Here is a 13,887-nt window from a genome sequence, read left to right as displayed (position 1 = left end):
CTCTAGAGATGATGTTCACAAAAGACCATAAATCGAAAACCCATCGGCAGAATCAGTTGAAAAAATAAATTGCTATTAGTTCATTCTAAAGTTCCCTATAGAATTATTTTTTTCTATTTTTCAAAGTCCACTTCAATAAATACACAATACAGTGGCATGGGGCACTCTAGAGATGATGTTCACAAAAGACCATAAATCGAAAACCCATCGGCAGAATCAGTTGAAAAAATAAATTGCTATTAGTTCATTCTAAAGTTCCCTATAGAATTAGATACAAAAAGATAAATACTTTACTTGTCAATGCCCCTTTAAGTAAGCCATGCTAAAACAAAGCAATGCAGTTTAAATAATTAGGCATAATCAGGTATAACAGTGAAAATGCTGCTTTGGCCAAAACCTGAGTCAATGAGGAGTAGATATTTACCAAGAAGGGTAATGGTATGTTTCATGTCATAGCAATACAATTTCAATATGCTGTTGTTAACAACGGGTATGAATTTAAACCATTGACGTTACTTAAAACAACCAGCCTTCGACTGCAAACTTAGGTCAAATTTTAAAAATGTTAATATTTTCATTTAAATTGCCATATTCGGATATAAAAAAAGCAATAGAAGTACAAAAACAAACATGACCTGCATTGGATGAGCAGTTCTTGAGGTAGCCCTTGAAGGTCCGTTCATACTAGCGTTGCTTTGCGTTTCGGTGCCGATTTATCGAGTACTTTCTATCGCAACTCAACGCAACTAACCGCATTCCAAGTTCAAATGAATTTAACTTTCTTGCGACCCCGCAGTGCAGTGATGCCGCAATCACTGTGTAATGAGTGCAGTGCGGCAACGCAACGCAAATATTATGAACGGACCTCCAGCCTGAAAGAAATTACAAATTGCACGCGTTCAGTGTTTATACTTTTTTGTTTTGTTTCTTTTTTTAACGAATCAGATTATCATATATCAGGATACCAACTTCAAAGGAACGTCTCGTGAGCTCACTTCAAAAGAGTCAAATCTTAGCTCAATCGGTTTCAATGATAGAGTGTCATCGATCAGAGTCATTGGAAGTGTGTAAGTAAATAACAATAGATCATTTCCACACTTTCCAATAACATTTCATTTTTTTATTTCATTTATTTTGTCTAATTTGAACACACAAAACAGTTTCAAGCTCAGGAAGACAGGATAACCAAGAGTATACTAAAATACTGTCAAGTGGCACTCCAAACAATGCATAATGCATCTTGATTTTTTTTTTTTTAATAAGGAAACATCCTTACCCATGGTAAGCCGTCGAAGGCCACTGGGTAGGACGTTGGCTGTCACCACAGAATATTTAAAATACTTGGAAGAAAACACAATCTTGCTTGTATGGTCTTAAGGGGATATTACATCCCTAACCTAAAATTAACATGTTTTGTGTTCTATCTCAAAATTATCAACACTTTTTTGAAAAATAATATATGCATCTTAAAGCAAATTGTCAAAGGAACTCAAATTGAAATTTTAGTAGGCCAAGCGGTTTTTAAATTATGGATCAAAACAGTCAAAATATTATTTTGATTAATAATTCAAGAACCACTCGGCCTACGTAAAGTTTAATGCTATTATTTAGTTCCTTGGATAATTTACTATAAGGTGCATATATAAAGGTGTTGATAATTTTGAGATAGAACACAAAACATGCTTACTCTGTATGTTAAAAATGTCACCCTCTTTTATGAACCAAAAAGTGTTGAAATTTAGATATTTGGGACTTTTGCGATATTTGGAAATTTTCAATTTTTTCCTATCTAATTATTTTATTGTTAATTGGCAATTTTGAGAGCGGTCATGTGTATGACTGTGACGTCAAAAGTGAGATTTTTATACTTATTTCGGTTTGTGTATGGAAAAAGAAGACCTTAGTTATACTACGGTACCAAATATCTATTGGTTTACTTTTGGAGTACTAATTAACCACCTCCCCCCTCCACTTTAGCAAATGGAGTTAGGGAAAAAGGCTTAAGGATTTAAATTGTTGTAAGTGCACAAGATATTATTTCGCTTGAATCTTCCTTTAAATAAAAATTTTTCCTTTTTTTCTTTGTAGATGGGTTGGTTATGAACACTCTCAATATAAAGGTCGTCAGTATATTTTAGAAGAGGGTGATTATTCGACGTGGCGTGCATGGCAAGGCTCTAATGATCAACTATCTTCATTGAAGAAACTAAATCTAGTAATTTCACTACATGCATGCATTCATTCATTCATCTTTATTTCTATAAAAACAATACATCAAACAAAAAAACGCACGAAACCATATGGAGAAGCAAACAGAATAGCTATTGAAAGGCATGTAAATAAGTAGCCTACCTCATATACACAACTACAGAAAATTAGATAATGTACACCAATAAAAACACAGTTATCTAAACAGTAATAATGCACACCTGAGATGAGATGAAAATATTCATTTGGGAGCGCATGTCAGCAAAACATTTCACTCATTACTGGGATAGTACTCTGGCCAAGACACACATATGTTATGTATTCGTGATTTCCACGACTGTTCTCTTCTTTTTATCCTTACCTTCCTTTTGCATGTGTCTATGCCATAATGGTTTTATGTGTATTCAGGCAAATTGTGGGCAGTATGTTATTTCTGACATTGCTGTTAACTATTAATTACGATAAATATTTGAGAGATGTTTGGTTTATGGTATTTGGTGATAGTGCCTTCCATGCTGCTGCACCGCTACTCTGGAACAAACTTCCAAGAAACATCAGGAAAGCACCAACTATTCGTGTTTTTAAGTAATTGCTCAAAACTGAACATTTTCCAGCTTGTTTCTTTTGCTTGTCGTTGCTCTTTTGTTTGTTGTTAAATTATTATATATGTCATTTTATTGGCGCTGTGTTCATTGTAGAGCGCTTCTATAAATGCTTATTTTTTGTTTGTTTGTTTTTGTTTTGTTTCTTTTTTTGTATGTTTTCCTGTTCCTGAGTCTGACATCTGGGGCGGATGCAGGATTTGGCAGTAGGGGGTGCGTGCAAAAATTTAAGGAAATACTACCTGTAGATTGCCGGAAATGACACTTTTATATAGTAAAATTCATAATCACATCACCATTATTCAATTTAATTTTAAATAATAACCTCCAAACAAGGAAAAGCATATATAAAAACACGTTCAAATATTGGAAATAAAACATTGACTTAAATTATAAAATGTCAAATAATTTAAACACCGCCCAAGGTTACTTAACTTGCATCTACGAGCAGAATGTTAAAAGGTAATCTTTCTATGAACGTACATACAATAATAAAGTATTTTATATAAATACATGATGTTATAATATATTCAGGCCTATATATAATATATATATATATATATATATATATACAAAATAGAACAGCAAAACGAGGTGGTAAAATTTGGGGAAATTGTACATCTAGATTACCGGATATGACACTCTTATATAGTGAAATTCATCATCATCGATCTAATTAATCGCTGTGCTGTACCATAGAAAATACTACTTTACGTGCCGAAACCCAATCTTATCTTTGCACGCTTTTTCTCATACTTCTCAAATTATAATAAAGGCACGCGCACTTGAGTCGAGTATTATAGGTAATTCAGATGCCTGTGGATAGAGATACAGGTATCTTGCTATAAAATATGATGTACTCTGCTGTACAGCGCTCTTTCGTTAAAACCTGGGTCATTTATGCATTTATGTCAACAATTTTCAGGCATACCTTCTTGACTCACGAAAAGTGAGAGGACCAACACTTCCCCCTTAAAAAATATGTGAGGGAACGTTTATAGGGGGCGCCAGCGGCGGGGGCGATGGGCCGGGATCCCCCTCGTCGGGGAATGCTCCCCGGCCCCCGTCGGGGAGAGAAACCACATTTACATATTAGTAGACTATAAAATCGATTAAATAAGCCTTTGAAACCCCTAAATTGTCAACATTTCGGGGGCTTCGCTTTCGAGGCATTTAACGCGACGTTCAACCACGCCCACTTTGTTCACGCCCACTCCCCCCCCCCCGTCAGGGACCTCGGACGCCCCGTCGGGCAAATCCTGGACGTTTACCCCTTCCCCTACGATCTGCGCCCATGGGTGAATGGGAGTCCACCTCAACCCCAACCATGTTGGGTTGAGGTGTTAAAATTTAGAGAATATGAACCTCTGGGTGCCCGGAAATTGCACTCTGATGGACGTACCTTTAAAATCTTACCAATAATTCATTTCAACAATATAATACAACAATTATTTTTCGTAATACAATTTAGGAGGTGCGATATTACCGGGCATTTTGAAATAAAGGGCTTCAAAAAAGCCTCATTGAGTTATGCAGGGGCCAAATTTACAAATATTTGGATGTCACTTCAAAACATATCAAACGACTTCCCTAGAAATGTCAAAGGTAGGTGTTCAAGTTGTACTTAAGTAGAAAGAATAAGTTTTCAACCTATAATACATTCATGTGCGTTTGTATGTATTATACTCACCAATTGTAGGACATTGGAGAGACCCCTCAAATCACCCTCTACCAACACAACAACTACAGTGGAAGAGCAGTGAATTTCACCTATAAAATTACCAATCTAAGTTACTACAGGTTCAATGATGAGGTCTCGTCAGTCAAAGTCAAGAGTGGTGTGTAAGTTATTGTTTTCCACGTCATTTTTAAAATAGTGGCTTTCCGGACCCAAAAATGTGCCAACTTTACAACAAAACATTACTACATACTCTCTTAATGTAAAAGATTTCACTCGAAAAGAGTGCCTACAGGGACCACTCCAATTTCACTCTTTCTAGAGTGAAAATTTCACTCGTTTGCATTTAGAGAGTAAGTTTAACACTTACGTGCATAAGGAGGGTTGGGGTGGGGTTCTACTTTTTCGCGTCTCCTGTTAAAACGCGTAAATGTTTTGCCCTCTTTTTTTTGTAATTGCCTAAATATCAGTTACGCACCTATTTGTGAAAAAAATTAAATCGGCTGTGCCGTTTTCACGCTAATTAGCATAAATTATTTTGGCTGCCATTTTTAAATGGAATAATTTTTTTCCAATTTTATTTCAGCAATGTAAATGTATTTATGTTCTCCTAATTTGAGCCAATTTTAATTGAAAAAATCTTTTGGAAAAGTAGTTTTTCAATCTTTTTAATCCTGTGAAATGATAAATCTGTATTTTTTGCCGCCATTTTGAAACGGTAAATTTTTTAAATATTTTTTTGACTGATTTACGAAAAAAGTGGGCGTGGTCGGGCGTCGCACAAATTTCTCAAAAGTGTTCCAGGGGGAAAATACCTAAAAATATGGCTATTTATGGGTTTCAAAGGTACCGGGTTTTGGGTCTTCTTATATGTAGAAAATACATGTAATTTTTTTTCTCCCTTACGAAATGCGGTTTTTCTACCCGACGGGAGGCCAGCTCTTCCCGACGGGGCCCTGGCCCCCCGGCCCCCTGTTGGTGCCACCCATGAACACGTGTCCTGCCGATCCTGAGAACCATTTTTCCTCTATGAGCCCTTAACTGCATAAGGGGTAGTACGGTACCATAGTACCCAACATTTGGTTTTTCGGCTCTCGCATTTTAACGCCGCAGTATTTTTGGTTTATAATTTTTGTAATTGTCTAAATATTAGTTGCGCTTCTTTTGGTGAAAAAAATATTGAGATCGGCCGCGTCGTGTTCGCGCTAATTAACACAAATTAGCTTTGGGGGGCGGGGGGTGCAGAAAAAATTTTCAAAGTTTATTTAAGCAATGTTAATGTATTTATAATCTCCTATTTTAAGTCAAATTTCATTGAAAAAATCCTTTGTATTCTTTGTTATGAGGCAGCTTTTTTTCTTTCACATGATATGCCTACTTTTGTTAATCTTATTTAAGATTTTCATTCAGTGTACAAGCTGTCTCTTATACACATCTAAAATAATTACAAAATTCCGGTGGGAAGGTGTTTTTCTTAAAAACCCCCGTTATGCACTAAGGGAAGTGCAAGGTACGAGGACATTGAATATAGACACTGGCCCAGCCCAGTGCATATGCATGAGTATCATTATTGTGTTATGTAATTTGTATGATGTAAGAATAAGTACATAAATCTTATTTAAAGCTAAACCGTGTTGTGACATTTGAACCTCTATAGTTATACAAATTATTTTGTAAACCCCAGACTTCCTGTACAGGATGTAACCTGGGTCCATATTCATAAAACCTTGCTAAGTCTAGTTGGCAACTAAAAGTGACTTAAACTGCTAATTAAGCCTAGTTGGCAACAAATCGTTATTCATATGAAAATCTCACTAGTGCTAGTTTCCTGGCAAGGTTAGAGTTGTTCTAGAGTAACTCTAACTCACTAGTTGGCAACTAATTATGGGAATTTTATGTACTGGTTGCATTAATCTACATTTTAAAGAGGTAATTTCTACAAATTCAAATAGAAACTTCAGCCTAATTTGTCGAATGTTTTTTGTACACTGAACCTCAAATTATAACTGCTGCGTCATCAGTAGTACAAACTAATAAATCATTTCTGTCAGAATCTGTCAACCATATGTTGACTTGGAAAAAATAAGATACTAGTTCTACAAAGCTAAAGAATTATCACCTAGAAGAAGATATGAATATTTGACAATATCAAGCAAAATAAGAACATGCTTATTAAAAATATGCAGTAAATATGACTACATACTGCTTGAAAAGTAAGAAATATGAATGTATTAAGTATTTTAAAGCAATATTATTACAAGATCCTCTGTCTCGAATGCCCTTTGATTTTTCTTTAAATTTTAATTTCTATTAATCCACATTGGTGTACTAAAACGGGCCTGGGTGGCAACGGGCCTAAAGTGGCAACGGGCCGGGTGGCAAAAGGCCGGGTGGCAAAATACCTTGGTGGCAACGGGCCTAGGGTGGCAAAAGGCCGGGTGGCTAAAGGCCGGGTGGCAACGGGCCTAGGGTGGAAACGGGCCTAGGGTGGAAACGGGCCGGGTGGCAACGGGCCGGGTGGCAAAAGGTCGGGTGGCAAAGGGCTGGGTGGCAACGGGCCGGGTTGCAAAAGGCCGGGTGGCAACGGGCCCGGGTGGCAACGGGCCGGAACCCTAATATACCATGTGAAAGACTAAGCTGAAAAATGTCTAATTCGTATACGAATTTAATCAAGTTGGTGGGTCTACGTGAGTTTGTACATACAAAATAAAGCAAGTATGCATTGGATACGCATTTTCCTATATCATCACACGTTTAGAGCAATAATAGAGAGTTTGCGATTTTCACGTTGAACGCCACGGCAACTTAAAATCCATTTAAATTTGCCTAATTGGGCACTATTGTACCGTATTCTTTTGCCACTTACGTTGCCGTGGCGTAAATTACAAACTCTCTACTATATTTGTGGATGCCCTTTAATAGATAATTCTATCATTTTAAACTATTTTTGGTCAAATCTATTTTGAACCAAACCTTGTAATATTGCTTTAAGTTCGTTTCTATGTTGGTTATTCTTTGTTATGAGGCAGCTTTTTTTCTTTCACATGATATGCCTACTTTTGTTAATCTTATTTAAGATTTTCATTCAAGTTTTTAAAAAAAATAACACTACTGAACTGTGTCTTGGCCATCAATTATCCATGCTCCATGATTTAATGTATGCAGGAACTGAACACACATGTCAATCCATTTTATTTAATTGATTAATTCCATCCCACCCAAAAAGCACCCAACTCTATTTGCTTAAGTTTGCAACTAAATTAATTAAGCTATTTAGCGAGCTTTTTATCAAGGTTTTGTGAATAAGAAATTAATTGTCTGCTCCATGTTTGACAACTAGACATTTTAGCATCCAACTAAGGCTTGGTTGATAACTAACCCAGGCAAGTTTTTGAAATACGGTATTAACCTTTTGTTCCATACTACTAATCAGATCATCAAAGCTTGTGTATTTCTTTAGCTGAATAAATCTTTCCAGCGCCCGGTCTACAGTGGTCTAATACCCATAAACTTTTAATTATTGCCTGTTTTGATATTTGTTTGATTATTCCAAACTAACCAAGAAAATATTCTTACACAGTTGGATTCTGTACGAACATGCTAACTTTAATGGGAAACAGTGGGTAGTTACAGAAGGATCTTACTACAGTGCATGTTCATTTAGAGGAGAGAATGATAAGGTCTCTTCACTTCGACCAATCAAAGAGGTAAGTTTACGATCAATATATACAATCCTGTATCAATAACATTGTATATATTGGTTTTAAGAGTTCTATAAGTGGAATAAATGATATTCCCCTGGGGGAACTACAAAAGTTTAATTTGGGCCAAATTTTAACAATTTTTTTAATTAGAAAAATACAGTTATATTGGTCAAACTTTTGCCCAAAATCGAGCCGATTGGTATAGAAATGGGTCACATTTTCTCAGACAATTGGTATATGTATGGGCCCACTTTCAAATTTCCCAGCGGCAAATCCCTATGAAAATCAAACTTGAGTACCCTCGCCTTTCCCATGAAACATGGGATCAGTTTAGGGAACCAGAACTCGAGTTGTAGAGGTATTATACCAATGATATACAACTTAAAATCACATCAAGTTTATCATTCTGAAACACTGAAGCTATACAGTTTGTATAGGCCTAAATATCATGCCCATAAGCTGTATTCTTTGGAAGCCTTGTATAAAAAGTTAACAGGCCAAATAGGGATGTAACCAAAGATAATAGAAGATAGAGCAGCTTCCCAATATAGTGGAACATCCGTTCTAAATGCATTGTGGGTACACGGATGGCATTTTTACCCCGTTCGCGCGGCGGCGCTATATATCAATAATAAAGGCGCCTCTCATGTATGTTTGTTTCCTGTAGTTTCTCCATTTAGTCAAATTTTACTCCATTTGCGGGAGGGCGGATGTTACATCAATTTTAATGCAAGTACGCAAAACAGTTCATTCTTCTGCTATTTAAGTTCTTTTGGTTTTGGTTTAAAATTCCATGTAATTGTAAATTGTATTGTTTTAGCATAAATTTACTGTATACAGTGGCATATCTAGGGGGGACGCATGACCCTCCAACAATTACTCGCCCCCCCCCCCCAAATCACTTGCAAGTAGTTAAAAATCACTTAAAATCACCTTATTTTGCGAGGCAACCCTGAACTGATCGTCGGGCCACCTTCCCCCACCCACTTCAACTTCGCACCCCCAACCCCAGATGTGTATAAGAGACAGCCCCCATTCAGCACCCTCATTTCAGGAATTCTAGATACGCCAATGACTGTATCAGACGTCTGTGCATAATGTATATTATTGGAAAACAAAAGGTTTGGGGTTGTTCTATAATTTAATTATATATTGTATCATAAATTATACAAAGTTGTGCCCCCTCCCCATTTTATCAACAGAGTGAGAGATGCGACCAACACATTGTTAATGTTAAGGTTAATTTAAATCTGTACTTTCTTCTTAGATTTCTTATTATTTTTGCTTTAGCCATTTCACCCGACTGAGGTCCTCAGCATGGAGTTCGACATCGCAGCTGGATTACTCAACCAAACTCCTTCCGCACTCGTCAATCTCTCGCAACGCAACGATACGAGTACCGATCAGCAAGCTTCCTGGAGCACCAAACGTATCGCAACCACCACCAAAACATACGAGTGGCACTGGGAAAACAGCACAGCAATTAGCGTTGACACCGAATTCAAAGTAGGCGTGCCCCTCATTGGAGAAGGAAGTATCAAAATAGGTGTGGCGAATACCTTTGCCATCGGCCAAGACAGAGGAGAGCAGAATACCCAGTCTGATGAATGGACCTTCAACCTTCCAGCTACTGTGAAAGCGGGAACCATCATGAGGGCTCAGGTGAACATCCAGCATGGCAAGATAGATGTCCCGTTTGTGGCTGTCCTGAAGAAAGGTTATCGTCGATGGACGGAGAAAGGCACTTACAAGGGAACGCAGAGCTTTAACTTGCAAGTTGACTACAACGAAACACCTCTTGAAAAATAAAAATGCGCTGCAAGTAACACAATTATAGAAGTAGACCTTTTCTACATGCTTTAGTTTAAGCTTCTTTTGTAAAATCGCTGAAATAATACTTCTTTGAATAATACTAAAGTAGTAGCAATAGTAATACAGGCCTAAATATATATGAAGAAATATGTTTGAAATTTAACTTAACGTACGAACTACAAAGTGCTATCAATCACCTGTCCTTATTACACTTTCAAAAGAATACACCCGACTAGATTTTGGAAACATATCAAGTAAAAATTCAATTCTTACAATTCGGTGACATTGTAAGTTTGTGACTCCGCTTTTTTCAATTTGAAAAGCCAAATTTTTAACATTAGGCCTATTGCATTATATGACTTACTAAACTATTTTTTTTCTTCTTTTGTTTCATTACACATTTAATACTTATCACAATGATGTAAATCACTTTCAGGATTTAACGCTAACAAAACGTTTCTAATTTAAGTTTAAATTAACAAAATCTGGATGTTTCCCATAACGGTATTTACTAATATATGTAGGCTGAGACTAATGTAGGCCTTTTACCTAGTTTACCAAGACTTAAAAACATTTTATAACTAATCTTACATTTTAGATTTCGTCATCATGAACCAAATACAGATACGTCTTTAAAAAAAATGATTATGGAGAAGCTAACCATCTCACCGTTGTTGGTGACTGTTGAGAATCGTAAGCTGTAGCCCGGTGTAAAGGCCAACTCAGACAGCGTCGGCCGACGCAGCCCGACCCGATTTATCGTCGGGGACAGTCTTAAGCCGTCGTGAGAAATATCTTGGAAATAAACACGTTTAATATTCTACTACGCGACTGCCCCCGACGCACACCATCACGTCTGCGTTCAACTCACACAGACCCGACGCGACAACAAATCGCGTCGGGCTGCGTCGGCCGACGCTGTCTGAGTTGGCCTTAAGTTATCACCTCGTGGATTGTGCGCATCATAAATCCACATTATTATTATTATTAGATGTCAGCGTTGTCTAAAAAATGAGATTAAAAGATTTTGTTATGTAAGTTAATGGCATTAGGCCTATTATAAATACAAAACTGTAACTTTTTCAAGTGGGACACTTGTATTCAAATTTGAATACAGTGCGCGTACACATACTCCCAAAATGGACATGATACAAGTATTTAGCCTGATTAAAAAAAACAAAAACAAAAAACCACCCTTAACAGTCATTTTCAAACTATGTTTATTAATTTTTCTCCTGTAAATGACTATTTTTTAAAACTATTTTATAACAAGTTTATGCTACCCTAAACGAGCATGTCAAGTTAAGTAAAATCATACCCTTTTTCCTGATTTCCACTCTTTTTTAATACCTAAACAATGACATTCTAGTACATTGCTCACCTTAAAAAAATACACTTTTTACTTTTTTCTTCTTTTTTTGACGATCATCATATACACCTTTGTGTACTGAAGTGCCACCGAGGCATTCTTGCGTATCTGCCATATGCGTAGCGTTTCCGACGGCCCTCTCAAGCTGACGTAGAATTTCTTTATGCTTTAAAATTATTGTTATTATAGAATAGCTACAAGTTGCCTTTAACAGCTTTCTAGAGATAGGTATTTTTTGTGTTGAGAGATTTGAAAATGAGTAAAAACTAGTACTCGTATTTACCCTTGCAGAAAAAAAAACTTTGAAAGTACACAACGATGCAGAAGTTGCATTTGCATAAACCATATAATTATCAATTAATTAATGATTATGTTAAACATAAAGGAAATCCTGCTATAATCGGTATATTCAATACAAATGCAAAAGGGTAAATGAAGAAAAAGACAAGTAACATGATAGAATAAAACATTTTGCTTACGCTATACCTACTGTTTCTGTGTTCATTTGTTTTGTGTGTCAGCTGTGACGGGGAGGTGGGGGTCAGAAATTTCAAAGGGGCCACAATCTGGTGATTCTCCATAGATGCCTGTACAAAGTGTTGGTTTATTTGGTGGCCCAAAAGGGGCTGGGCGTCTGATGAGGGTGGGGGGAGGGTGTGGGTGGCTCAAGCCAACGCTCCATCCCCCGGTTACTCCCCTGAAGCAATGCACAAGGCCTATGCATAATAATTTACGTGAACAAATGCATCGATACTTATTGTAGAAATATTACTAGCAGTTCCTAATTACAAGCAAAGAAAAGAGAACTTCGTGGAATGTTCGTGTCTCATCCATGATACACTTCATCAGCACTGTTGTTAATTTGGATTCCTGGAGCCCGGTGGGGGCCCCCCCCCCCCCCCCCGGGAAAATCCTGGTGCCACCTCTGGACCCCACGCCCAGAGAACCCCCCCTTGAAATGACCTGGCTACGGGCCTGCAAGGCCTATGCATAATAATTTACGTGAACAAATGCATCGATACTTATTGTAGAAATATTGCTAGCAGTTCCTAATTACAAGCAAAGAAAAGAGAACTTCGTGGAATGTTCGTGTCTCATCCATGATACACTTCATCAGCACTGTTGTTAATTTGGATTCCTGGAGGACATTTTTTCTGCGAAATGCATAGATAACTTCCTTATACGAGATTAAGCAAGACCTTTGTCAACATTATATGAGCATTCAAGATGGTGCTCATCAGCTGAATAGAGCTTTCCGGAGTGTCCATCAAAATTACTGACCAATCACAACAGGGCACGTGTTGTCTCACAACACACTTGTGTGCGTATGTTTTACACTGTCGTTTTGAGGACCTTAGCAACAATATACCTTAGCAACAATATCTAAGGGGTGGGCTTAGCAGAAATATCTATTATGATAACAATGGCTGAAAAGAAATAAGTATTTGTCTATGAAATTAAAGGAACTTTTGTAGAAACTTGAAAATAGGAATTACTGCAGGGCCGTAGCCACAAGAATTTAAGTGGTCATTTCTATTAATCCGGGGGGCCAGGGGGACGCCAAGGACCCCCGGTTGGGGTTCAGGGGCCGGAGACCTGGGAAAGAACTGCTATTTTTCCATTGTATAGACCTACACCAATTTTAATGATGTTTTGTAGTAGTGATCTAATACATAGTTAATAAAAATATGTTTTAAACTAACATCAGGGCTGTGATGAAACAAAACAATAAAAACACTTTGAATTCAAAACAGGCAGGTTTATTCAAGAGAAAGCTTGTTACTCACAGCATTGTTGTTATTTTAGTTTTTTGCCTTCTGACATTGACAAAAATCTAAGATTAAATCTATGAACGAATAATATTTCTATGGTACACTTTCAATGAATGCATGCAGGCGCGGGTCCAGACCTCAAACCGTTCGCACTGGCGAAGGTCAGGGTGAGAGATAAAATGATATTTAAAAAGAAAATATAAAGTGATTGCAGTGCCTGGTGGTCTGGCAAATTCCAACTTTTTCTGTCAGAAATGCCACCTACCTCAACCAAAGACAAAAGTAATAATACATTTTTGCATTGTCTGACTATTAATTAAAAGGGACTGTAATTAAATCGGCTGCGCGATGTAATGTTGAGTTTTTTTTAATTATTATTTTGATTTATATTTCACGATGTAGGCCTGTGGTTAATCAAAAAACGATCAAAAACGATATACATGTGCGTTGATTCTTATAACCTTATTAGAAGGCATATGTAATTTTATTATATTTCGTTATTTTGAAATCACAAAAGACAATTATGCATATTTAATTAATTTCCTGATGGAAGTAAAATCACACCAATGAAGTTTGGTTTTGGTTCATGTACATTTGTTGAAAGAATTGTATTATTCTGCTTCATTTAAGAATAAGTTATATGATGGCCAAGTTGTTATCATAATATGAATTTTAAACTGTAATATTTTTAACTAAGACCATTCAACAAACAACATAAAACATATACATATAAAAATTCTTA

At 36.8% G+C, this 13,887-nt stretch overlaps 1 protein-coding gene across 1 annotated transcript; it reads left to right on the top strand.

Annotated features, from left to right (window-relative positions):
* Window positions 1–378: 378 nt before the first annotated feature.
* LOC117115102 (epidermal differentiation-specific protein-like) lies at window positions 379–10,711 on the top strand. Its single transcript, XM_033258769.1, has 6 exons — window positions 379–438; window positions 904–1,067; window positions 2,089–2,215; window positions 4,510–4,652; window positions 8,069–8,195; window positions 9,483–10,711. The coding sequence occupies exons 1-6, from the start codon at window positions 379–381 to the stop codon at window positions 9,999–10,001; spliced, it is 1,140 nt and encodes a 379-aa protein (XP_033114660.1). The 3' UTR covers window positions 10,002–10,711.
* The last annotated feature ends 3,176 nt before the right edge of the window (window positions 10,712–13,887 follow it).

The sequence above is a fragment of the Anneissia japonica genome, unplaced genomic scaffold (genome assembly GCF_011630105.1).
Source record: "Anneissia japonica isolate Jap-2015-1 unplaced genomic scaffold, ASM1163010v1 scaffold24_len2511860_cov200, whole genome shotgun sequence".
Lineage (NCBI taxonomy): Eukaryota > Metazoa > Echinodermata > Crinoidea > Comatulida > Comatulidae > Anneissia > Anneissia japonica.
The sequence above is the reverse complement of the archived record's forward strand: the minus strand, read 5'-3'. Positions and strand labels throughout refer to the sequence as shown.